General features: G+C 34.7%; 1 protein-coding gene across 2 annotated transcripts in view; it reads left to right on the forward strand.

The window, feature by feature from the left end:
* The first annotated feature begins 777 nt into the window (after positions 1–777).
* Positions 778–12527, forward strand: part of Mp (collagen XV/XVIII-type protein multiplexin) — a 273211-nt gene continuing 261461 nt past the window's right edge. For both annotated transcript variants that reach the window (XM_076386974.1, XM_076386975.1), the window contains exon 1: positions 778–1003. In XM_076386974.1, coding sequence (XP_076243089.1) covers positions 863–1003 — 141 coding nt within the window. In that variant the 5' untranslated portion in view covers positions 778–862. The remainder of the gene's footprint in view (positions 1004–12527) is intronic.

A 12527-nucleotide genomic window follows, 5' to 3' on the forward strand; every position in this document is an offset into this window, starting at 1 on the left:
TTGGAAATCTTTCGAAGCTTTGCTTGTCTAAAATCTATTATAAAATACTTTTGCCTCTGAATTATATCAATCAATGGTATATTTGTCATTCTGATCAATAACCTTATTCCATCTGCTTTTTAATTGATGAAGTAATCTATCTTCAAATTTGAAATAAAGAATGTAAATCCTTCGATTGGCATAATATTAAACGTGGAATGAAACAAAAAGTATTATTTTAGTCTAGTAGTACCTAATATCTACCGTGTAATACTTTTAAATATATCAAATGTCTTTATGTAAGTTTACCAAGAAAATTGTTAACTTCTGTCAATTATCTATGAATATATATCTTTCAAACGAAATGTAAAACTTCAGCTAGTACAAATTCCGTAACCCCTGCATCTTAACTAAGGATTAAGTAGACTATGTACTGAATAAGTCGCTTGGTGTATTTGTGATGCATTAGACCATAGAAGTTGAGATAATTGAAAAGTTTAAGCTATTTACTCGCGAAAAATTCAGAAGTTCAAAGAATCCTATCACTAAACGGAAGGTTCCGGAAGAATCTACCTTTCCCTCTCTGGATAATCTCTGAGATTGAGATAGGGGCTTACTACAGCTCAAGTCCTAACTAAAAGTTTCAAGCTTCCCCCTCTTATGAACGTGCGGACTGAAAATAAAGAGGCTTCCATGGGGCCCGAAAAAAATCTCGAAAACTCACAGTATCGAATTTTCTTTGGTACAGGATGGACCAGGGACGAATCAAAACGTCTCCTTGGTGTACACTAACTCTGATCAACATTCACACTCCGAGGAAGTGGCAAAGTTTACTGTACCGAAGTTGACAAAGAAGTGGTCCAAGATTGTCATCAGAGTCTCCATGACGGACATCAGTTTATACCTGAATTGTCACGAAATGGCCAGACACAGAGTGACTAGAATACCCACGGAGCTGGAGTTTGATACTGCTAGCACGCTCTACATCGCGCAGGCTGGACCGCATATTCAGGAGAGATACGACGTGAGTACATAGACAAGTTTATTGTTGTTAATTTCGGAGCAAGTTAATCTAGTCATTGAGAGAGAACGGTGCTGAGTGAGGTTGGATCTCTTTGGTCAGCTTATTCAAAAGTTTGTGTAATTTTTGAATGTGATATTTCACAGAATAAAGAGTTGAATGTTATATTTTTAAGTCTATGTGTAAAACTAAAGTTATATAGAGAGAATAGTAATTTCAATTTATTCAAACATGATACGATACGATTATATTTTAATTTGAGTAGCTTTATTACAATTTTTAAAAGTGCCATTTTTTAAATTGATCGCAGAATATTTAAGTATCATGCTATTTCTCTTATTTCATTAAATAAAAGAATAATTAGACTGCAATTGTTGCTTCCGAAAATTACTGACATTATTTTAAACATAAGAACTGGTAACTGATGTACAGAAATTATCGTTTTTATACGGAAATATTGTTTCGGAAATTTATCTTCTTAAGTGTAAAGAAGAATCAAACTGATCTTATCTCATTATTTTTAACCCTCAGTTTCGTCTTTCCATAGAACGTTATTCTCTAAGGATATTTCGTTGAAGTAACAATTCCATTAAAGACAAATGAATCCGTGGAACTTTGCTGGTCTTTGTTACTTCCAAAAAGACGAAAATGGTGGGTTAAACAATTCAGCACCGTTTGCATTTTTAAACAACTGTTGAAACTCACTTCGCAAGTCTCGTCAACTTCGAGAAATTGGTAAATGCTTGCAGATACCTATACACACGTAGGTATCTTGAAACATGATGATCACAAAAAGGTGAGTTAGAAATCCTGGCTGGTAATTATCCAAAGTGAAACTTTATATGACACTCTTAGATAATTTTACTATAAAAGATGTCTAATTAATCATATCCTTAAAATAAAAAAAAATATATTTATTATTCTTAGGGAGTCTTTATTATGCAATTAGTGAATTAGTGAAAGTATTTTTCAAAAACTAATTTATGGTATAGATCTTTGTTGAATATTACATAGTTTAGAAGTTTATGAAAAGAAGTAAAGCAGAATTAAATATAAATTTTGCTGTAAATGTTATATTTCTTGTACAAAAAGTACGACGTTGATAATAAATCTCAAATTAAGATTCCAAGTACTGTAGGAAATTAATGTCGGGACTTATGGTCTGATAAAACGCACAATTACTTTGTTATATAACCATTTTAGCTCAGATGCAAGTTGAGTTTCATCTAAATCAAGACTATTTATTTTAATAAATTTTCTTTGAAGGCTAAATGATAAGAGTTCATGCTATTTTATAAGGATTCATTATAATATTACTCTCACAATTGAAGCAATCAAACGATGATGCAGTTAAATTGCATTCGCAAAATTGTTATAACTGTAGTACAGCAAATATTACTGCGCGTTATGAAACGAAATACATAGAATTGGTGGTCGAGTATCATTATGTATTCATGATTTTGAAATTGTGATGCCCCATTTATCGATTTTCTGGTTGCTATTTTAAGTAGTCGCTTAGCGATAATTAGCTTTCGTACCGATACAGTTTGCTTTAGAGGCAATGATTTACTTCAGTCCTTTATTAATTAGCCGCTAACGATAAATATCTCAATCTGGCACGTTGTAACATTTCGTTATAATTATACGTATATAGTTGTGTCTGCATTAGTATATGTACGCCACATATCACTGGCAAGCTATACAGCTGCAATGGCCTGACTTATCAAGAGAAATTAGAACAATATGTTGCACTGTTTGTTAGTACTTTAATGAAAGTTCATCATTTTCATAATGAAAAATTTCGTTTAATCAAATATTTACATTGCTGCGAGTAGATGCAAGCATATTTGACATATTATTTAACAGATGTGTACACTGTCAACAATGTGCTACGATTTTCAAATTAATTTCTATTTGTGTCTACAAATATTGAGAAAGATAACAAGATAGGTTTTTATGTGAGAAGAATAATCTATTTTTTTTTAACGATATATTAAGATTTCACATTTTGATACCAGTGTCAGAAACTGAATTTTGTAACATTATTAATAGACAAGATTACTTTCTTGATCTAATGGACGCGAGTACGTTCTTAAAATAATCATATCGAAGATCACTGGAGGAGATAAGAGGTCTTTTAAAACATGATACGAAAGAAGTGTCAAATAAGTTATTTACAATTTTGAACATTTTTAATAGACAGCTAAAATCTGATCTTTAGTAGATATTAAAATTGAATATTTAACAGGAGTGGAAGTTAGTCGAATAATAAAAATAGAATAGAATTGTCACGAGGTAAGATGATGCCAGATCACTGGAAAACTAAAATCAAGAAACTAATAACTGTTGTCGAACAGTAATTGTTCTGCTTCGTCTTTTGTCTTCGACTGCTTGTTATTTCCGCTTTTTACCTCTCATTTCTGTTGCTCTCTCTATGTTCGCCCACCATTCTTCGTGGTCGTCGTTGTTACGACTGTTTTGTGGATCACAAGGGATCAGGATACATTATTCTCCCATGTATACGTTCGTAGTACCGTTTCATATTGCCAAACACATTTTAGGAGGCTCAGGTATGACGAATGGAATATTCGATCTGGCTCGCTGGACCGATAGAAATAATTCGACTTGATAGCGCGAACTTGATGCGTACAGTATCCTTTTGAAATCGAGGACAGTCGGCCGAAACGATTAATCGGATATTTAATTCAACGGCTTATACGGAAATCTGATCCACCTAAATTAAGCGGAATTTGACTGACAATTTATTTTCCAACCTGCTGGCTCCTTGCTGTTCCATAAAGTATATTTTCAGTATTTTTAACATGGAAGATGGAACGTCATTTAACTGAGAATATTGGTGTCAGATAATGTCTTGCAACCGTTTTCGTGATGGACTAATTTTGATTTTCTATTCTCTGCTTCTGTTACATACAAGAGTTCGGAAGTACGCACATATCCATTTACATAGGTGCTACATAAATATTCCCTTCAGATTTGTAGAAGGTAGAACAGAAAAACTGTAGTTGAATTTAGAATGATTTTAAGAACTTTGATAGAGATTTCTCTAACGTGATAGTTAATATGTTAAAAGAAAGAAATTTGAAATTCTATTTATATAATTCCTTCGAAAACTTATTCTACAGAATATTTTATTAGTTCTTTAATATTTAATTGTTGCTTATATATTCTATTTTTTAACGATACTTTCAGTCCTATATAGTTTGAAGTCAGAAAACGATACGTGTAGAGATTCTCTCAATGAAGTAGACCTTGACATATTATTGTACTTGTAGGCTATGCTAATTGTCTAGAAGCAAACGTGGTTTTAAAAATAAAAAGTCTCAAGAATTATACAAAGGGGTTACAATACACAAACAAGACATACAGTCTGAAATCCTGATTAGTACTGAAAACTGTTAACTCATTCTCGAAATATTCAAGTTACTAAATAAAATACGATCTTCAACAACTTGATCGTACTAGAGTGCTAGAGAGTGCAGTAAGTATTTCAAAGCATTCTGTTGAGCGTTCTAGAGTGCCCTCGTAAATGTCTCAAAGTGCTCACCTGTGCCCTAGAATACTGTACTTGTATCTTCTGAAGCGCTCCATTGTGTCTGCCACAAGTTCAGAGTTCTCTAGCAACTATTCCGCAACGAGTTTCGAAGCAGTTACATTTTCACGCTTTTCAAAACGCACAGCTTTACCCTTCTAGCAAGCATTAAAAGGCTCATTAAATTAAAAGCAGAAGCACAGCTCACAGAGGCGTCGGTTAGCGTCAACGATACGATTCAAAGTTACACCGAGATATTCATGCCGTGTGCGAGGTTCCGATGCATCCGCTCTGTGTGCGTTTATCAGAAAACGTTTTTTAACTCTCGAGAAGCCACCGTCTTCCCCAGCGATTCGCCCATACACACGCGAGCGCACATGTACATCCCATCAAGTGGTTATGCTCAGTCGGATAACGGGGTTCCAGAGAATCGTTCTTATCGAGTGTTCACCACCATTTCCATCTGACAATCTCCCTTCATCAGCTCCTCCTGGCGTGATTTTTCGACGCCCTTCAAGGGTAACGACACAGGAAGAAAAGTTCCCTCGTTGCATAGATCACTCTGGATCCTCCTTTCCACCCTTACCCTCTGCCACGAAACTTGACGCTGCGCCATCTCCTCCGTTTTGTTGTTTTGTACTTTCTAGGCTGGAACTAATCTCTATAAATTGCCCAGCAGCTGCATCCCTCCCGCCCACCGCGAATCCGCGCTTCCCATTGATGCAGCGGCATGGAAAATTTATGGGTGAGAGGGTTATTAACGGATACAATGTTTAGAAGAGGTTTCGCGGATTTAACGGGCTGAGTTGGAGGGCTCGAGTTTAGGCAAAGGCGATTCCATAATAGACAGCTGGTAGCATCGCGAACGTTGCAGCGGGGGATTGGAAGATCTAGTATGTTTGCGGATGTGATATTATTGACTGTGAGAATATTCGATCAAGCGTCGATCGTGAATTGTTTAACGTGGGATTTGATGCAGGATCGTTTGAGGAGCTGAGAGAATTTTAATTTGAATAGATATCTAGCAAGGAAAATTCGTTAACTGTGATGATCATTTCTTAGATCTTTGAAGAACGGAACTTTGGAAAATAATGAGGCTCGTGTTGCATAGAAATATTATTCCTATACAATTTAATAAAGTAGTTTTACTTTAATTATTAGAGAATTGTTGTGCTTCAAGTAATTTAAAATTTTTAAGGCGATCTAGAAAATGTACCACTATACACATTTATGTATTGAAAAGGTGGACCCTTTTAACTCTACCAGGCTTCAAAGATTTAATCAATCAAGCTTTTAGAATTCGCAGTATGTATACCATCTTTGACAAATGTTCAATAGTTTAGGAAATACTAATAATTGAAATTGCTTCGGGTGGCTTACTTTTTGTGGAAAATTTCAAAAATTAAAACTCCCAATATTTGATTTCAACCTACAAAAATTTTGGAGTTGTACAGTTAAATACCTATACATTTTAATATTTGAAAATATAAATATTTGAAGCTATAAAAAATTTTTAATTTATATTTGAAATGTTTAAAAATTTAAAAAGCTGAAAATTTGAAAGGCTTAAAACCTGAAAAGTTGAACAAGTTAAGATGCTACAAGATTGAAAAATTGGTAGTTTGAAAATCTGAATATCTTTAAATTTCCGAATGTTCAAATCTTACAGGGATATCATAAATTATTTAGAATCGAATTTTACACCTCCATAATTGTACAGTGGTAAATATTGTAGAAATTGAGTCTCTTTTTTACATTCATTTTATATTTAGACTGCTCAATTATAGCAGATCATTTTTGTAGAACCGTTTGTTTACCTGATCTACTTAGTATCTGATGATGCATCCTATTAAAAGGGATTTAGCAATAGAATTTGTAATACTACGAACAAATAACCATACTGATGTTCACTACGAACGCCATGACGCTGGCATTAATACGGAATCCAGTTTGTTGAATTCCTTCAATTTCCTGGAAGAACAGAATCTCTCTCTCAGATACATGATACACCTTATCAGATAACATCTGCCAGGATATAAAGGCAGCCTCGAACAATTTAAAGATCGAACGCGAAAAACTCGACACCACAATAGAAGTCGAACCGAAGTGGGAGATTTGATCCAAGGACAATTTGTCGTTTATCTACGTGTGTCGTCAGACTTTTCTCGATTCCTTGCCTTTCTGTCTTTGGCGATTACTTTTCCTGCCACAACTATCGATCGTCGCTCGAATTTCGCTTCTTATTTTCTTATCATCCCCGTTCTCATCCCTTTTTGAAATAAGTTCGTTCGTTGAACATGAATTTATTTGACGCTTCACTAGGATACAAATTGAATGGATACGCTTTGGGTGTAGCAAGTGAGAACAGTAATCCATACATGCATGGAGAACGACATTTTTAAGCATTTATGCGCCAGTGAAAATACATGTACGTACATAGGAGCTAAAATAGAAATTCAAACTATTGTACCATATATAAGAGGAAATATAATAACGTCAGTATTAATATGAGCTCATTATTTTATATGTAGGTACTATATACAATGGCAGCTAACTATTTAAGACTATTGCATTAAATGACTTTTATTCAGACATTTGAATTCTAATGGAAACATTTACGTGTAATGATGGATTAATAATAACTTCTCTTTAATGCATTTTCTGAATTACTAGTAGTTTTAAGCATAGTTAGTCACCATTGTGCATACACATATACACGTGAATTTATATATTAATAATAGTGCCGGAATAAATTTTCAAATTCACAATTTCTATAATTGTATTAAGATAGCAATTTCTTTACCTTGATTCTTTTGAAGGAACATGCTTTACATAGTTCGAATTCCAAACACAATTTTAGATACGGGCCATTCTCTGCCAACTCGATTACTTATGTACCTTGATGTTAGGGATTTTGATGATATTGAGACATATTGTAGTTCGTGTACATTTGGGGGAGGTGGTTAAGTTCCAACAGTTTTCACGTTGATGTAAAAAATATGGAACGTGTAGGAAATTCAGAACAAAGTTTCCTGACATTATAAGATACAAGACAGATATTGCCCGCAATATAATATTATCCATTTAATCTACTTTTTAAGGAGAGGTGCAGTTCTAAAGCTTCCTAAAACTCGATATTTTCTTGTTTAGGTATTTCACTTCTTTAGTGTTTGAAGGACATGTAGATTTCAAAATATTCTAAATTACCAAAATTATAAGTTTTTAAGTAGCAGAAGCCACATGAGGTTAATACCAGCGGTTCAATTTTAAATTGTTATTATTTTATTCTAATATACACTTAATTACCTATGGCTGACCTTAGGCTTAAATTTTGATTAGTTGTGAAAACAATCGTAAGATTATCATCCTCATTTCTGGAAGAGAAGACGATCTTCAGAATAATAGTCTTAATAGAATTTTTCGGAAAATTAGGAGTACTTTTCTCTCGGTAAATTTTCACTCTCCAGTAGGAATAACTGTTGCATTGCCAGTGCTGTCATTTATTACAACTTTCTGAACGATGTCTACGAAGGCAGGGTTCCGTAAAAATTGTCGAATACATAGCGTGTAATTATTTTACCATAAGACCTGCTACACCTTCTAATTTACGATCGAATCTGCATAAAAGGGCCGTAAGTTACATAAGAATGCACCAGGTACATCGCTTCCGCTCGCATTTTACACGGCTGCGGTCACGTTTACAACGGCATTATAATGCCTCGGTGTGGGTTTCATCGTGTTTCAAAGATAATGCAACATTAAGTTTCCAGATGTATAGGATCTAATCCGTATTTTACATGACTTATAAATGCGACTCTTTTACGGAGTTATGGTTAACGCGAAATATCCCTTAACTTGGTATCTCGTTAGATGTTGAATTTCAACAGACTAACAGGAATATTATTGCTAAGGTTTGGTGGAAAATATTACAAATTGACGTAGACGTCAATTAAAGGCCACTTGAAATGAAGTTGAAAATATGTACATTCCTGTTTAGAACTTTGGTGCACCCCTCGTTTAAATAAAACAAAATTTTTCATAACTACTTGTTTTTAATTATAATGAATTACAGTCTCTATAATATAAAATGAAAATAAAAATGAAAATATTTATTTATTTAAGGAAGACATTATTTTGTTTGATATCTTAACATTATGTAAACTTTTGAACAGGGATGTAAGTAATCTGTTTCATTTTTCAATAGATTTTCTTACAACTTCGTAATTGAGTAGTTATAGTCATAAATTCTAGTGTTACATGTTATAGAAAGCAAGATTTCTTTGATACAAATTCAGTATTCGTCATAACCTCGTTTCATGTACTCCATTGTTGTTTTTTACTTAAATGATTCTACTTAACATTATTCAATTCCATTTCTAGTAATTTCTACTTAGCTTTTCCTTATTTTCCAAACACAATTCCCCTCAACGTAATTTAACCACACATACGTACTTTGTAATCATACTTGTAGTATTATATTTGCCAAGGTTTCACGAATCTCGACATCTTCTCGTTACATCAAAGCCACAGGGAAACCCTACGTGATCAAGCGTCGATCGTTGAAATTTTGCCCCTCTTCGATAGACTGAGTTTGAACTTTGTTAACAGCTCGGGTAAAGATAGTTATCAGCTGCACGGTGTTGCGAAAGTTACGAGCAATCTTCTCCAGTGCAGAGAGCACCTACGCAAAGCTTTCCATTTTCGTTTAGGGAAATTCTCATTTCCTTGATGTCAGCCTAATACTTGAAGTCCAAAGTCAGCCTGGCGATATCTGCAGGGAAAAAATTCGATGTTCTTCGCAAGAATCCTCGGGTAAAGACAGCCCGTAGGGCTTCATTCAGGGGCAGAGGAAAGGCAGTATCAGTACTATTCTCGAGGATCGTAAGGATATATAACTGAGGGAATGTAACGAGGACGAAGTGGATGCGCATCTTGCGCCAGGGCATAAGCTAGAATGCGGAATGTACCATCAACGTGGGGTAGCAGCATAGTGGGATAAAAGCAACCGACCGGCTACTCTCTTCTCGAGAGGAGAGTGTTTTGATATCGGCATGCTTCTGCAGGGAATCAAAAACATCTTTCATGCGAAATTAACAAAGATAGAGTTCTTTGGCATGTTTCTTAAGATTGGGACTAGTTGGCGAATTTTTCGGTACTTGCATGTTTGAATGTTTTGGCGATTCAAAGATTGGGTACATATAATTTGAAATAGTGTTCTATACTGGAATATTGAATATTCGAATATTATTCGAATGTTTGAATATTTAAGTATTGTTTCAATAGTCGAGTATTTAGGTATAAAATTGTAGTTTTTAGGGTTCACATTTGAAAAAATTCTCAAGGAAATATGTGACTCTGTTTCAGAAATTGATGTTTGAATATTTAGATAGGTAGGTAAATAGATTCGGTAAATGTGGAAGTTAGGAAAAGTTTGAAAATTTATATATAGGTATATTAGAAAAAGAATATTTACCTAACTATTGAAATATGTGAAAATTGAGACACTTGAATATTTGATAACTTGAATACTGAAGTATTGTATTAATGTAGTCATTTTATCGTTCAGAAGTTTCATAAATTTCAATCATCTCTACAATCTATAGACTGAAATTTAAATCAAAGGGAAGAAACAAGTGCAAATTTTCCATAAAGAAGCAGGCTTTGAAAGAGTCTAATAAAAGAAGTTATTTGATTAATCAAAGCTATTAATATGTAATATTGTTTCGTCGGTGAGTTAAAGAGTATTACAGTTTCTTCCTTTCTCCTGTCCGTTCCTCTGCGTTTCTTTAACGAGCGTCGTTACGGCCGGGAAACAGGCGTCGGGACGCAGAGATTGCTTCGTTATATGAAATTAGCCATTTAGAAGCAGCCTTTCCCAACAAGCTCTCGCTTCATTATTCTATATCCAGCCGGAACGAATACCTTCTTCGTCCTCTTCTTTAGCGGCGAGAAAAAGGGCAGCTTATTCATGTCCAGTTCTTCGAACGAATCAGCCCATAGAAATTGAATTTCCTCCCATCTCGTCGTGGCAAAAATTGTCGCACGAGGATGCAAATTAGGTCGAGATCTTTTTTGCTGGAACGGTTCACGGGGTCGGTTTCGTGGTGGATATAAAGGACACGATTATAAAAGAAATATAACGATAACAAGTTGAAAGTCGTTTCATGAAGAACCATTAGAAGTTAAGTATTGTTGAGGTACAATTTTAATTACGAGTCTCATTGTGCTGATGAAGCATGAGGAGTGTGATGTGCAGATGAAACATTTAGTGTGCATCGTTGTCATGGTTGTGGCATCAAAGAGTGTTTACCATATCAGACTTACATTGGTATTACTAAAGTGGATTGTAACGAAGCCTGAAAATAATGCATTTCAATTAGTTAATTGATCTATGTAAAATAACGCCGTAATATTTTTCAAATTCGATATTTAAATTCTTTACGTTAGCTTTACAAATTTTCAGTGTATAGTAGCAAGTGTTAAATAAGAGTAGAAAATAAAAATACTATTTTAATAGTAATATTGAAGGCGGTTATTCTATTACTAAAACTAATTAATATCTTTATTAAATATCTGTGGAACAAAATAATACAGGAATAGTAAATAATTCTTTTCAAATAATTTTATTCAAGATTACTCTCAGGTTTGTAAACACGAAGTCTAACGATTTCCAGAACTTTTCTTATTTTTCTATTGACGAGTTCTGGCACAGAATCTACATTGGTAGAGATTACTCCAGTGCATGAAATTAGCCGTTTAGGAGGAACCCTTTCCAGTCCCGCGAGAACTTTGCTGAAGACGGAAATACCGACGCGATGCTTCCTGGAAATGGTCATTGCAATTTCCCCTCTATTTTGGAAGCACCATCCACCCGCGCCTCCCACTGTCGTCGAATTCCTGTTTGTTTTCCATCGTTCAAGCCGAGGCAGACCTTTTTCTGTTCATTCGTGCTGAACAGTCTTTACCATTTTCGCCTCTCGCTTCTAACTTCTTGACACGCACGGGTTCTTTTTCCATTGTCAAGAACCATCCTCTTCTTTCTTTGATTCTTTTTTACTCACTGTATCCGCTTTCGTGACAAATGCTGTATATTGAACACCAAAAGCTTTTCTTTCAAGAGTGGTATGTAATGTTTCTTGGCACTGTCGTTTACCAGAGATTACAGAAACACAAGTTTCCTGAATTTTATTATTTATAATTATATATTATCTTCAGGTTACTTTTACTTCAACCTAGAATTTTCAGTTCCTTCCACGAAGGAGTGTGATTCGTAATATTGTTAAAAGGTCCGCGAATAATTTAAACAAACGATGGGATCAAGTCAGCCTTGGAAGTCCAAGCCAACGTCTCATTAATTACCATCCCTTGATACCCGGAAACCGCCCTAAAGACGCCCACTGTGTATTTTTTGTCTGGCATTTTCTGAGCCATCTGTAGGAAGAAAAGGAAGACGTGAAACGAGGGAACGCGAAACTGCCAAGCTCTGTTTTCCCCTTCAACAGATTCATTTAAATACTAACGGATGCGGATTATTTCCTTACTATAACCCTTTGATTATTCTTCTTAACTTGTTTTCCCCTTCTCCTGCTTTAATCATCCTTCTCGACCAGTTCTCTTGTATTCAATCTGATGTCTGTCTTATTTTTACCTCTCGTTTCATCCTTCCGTTTATCTCAATTTTATGTGTTCTCTCAATTTTCATTTATTACAACCACACATTATGGTCATCCATTTTCCTGCGTACCCGAAATTTCCTTGGCGCTGTCCTTTTTATTTTCATTATGTTTTAGTTGAAACTTTACCCTTATATGCATTCTTAGTTTCTGCATCCTCACGCCCGTTTCCGTCTCGCTTTTATTTAACTTTTATAAGGCTTTCTTTTACCTTTTCTACTTCCCCACTGCTCCATTTTTAGTCTGTCTGCGTTGTTTCTTATTAATCCTTTTATACTTCACCTCTTTCGCCCTTCTTTTCCTC

This window comes from Calliopsis andreniformis, chromosome 10 (genome assembly GCF_051401765.1).
Source record: "Calliopsis andreniformis isolate RMS-2024a chromosome 10, iyCalAndr_principal, whole genome shotgun sequence".
Lineage (NCBI taxonomy): Eukaryota > Metazoa > Arthropoda > Insecta > Hymenoptera > Andrenidae > Calliopsis > Calliopsis andreniformis.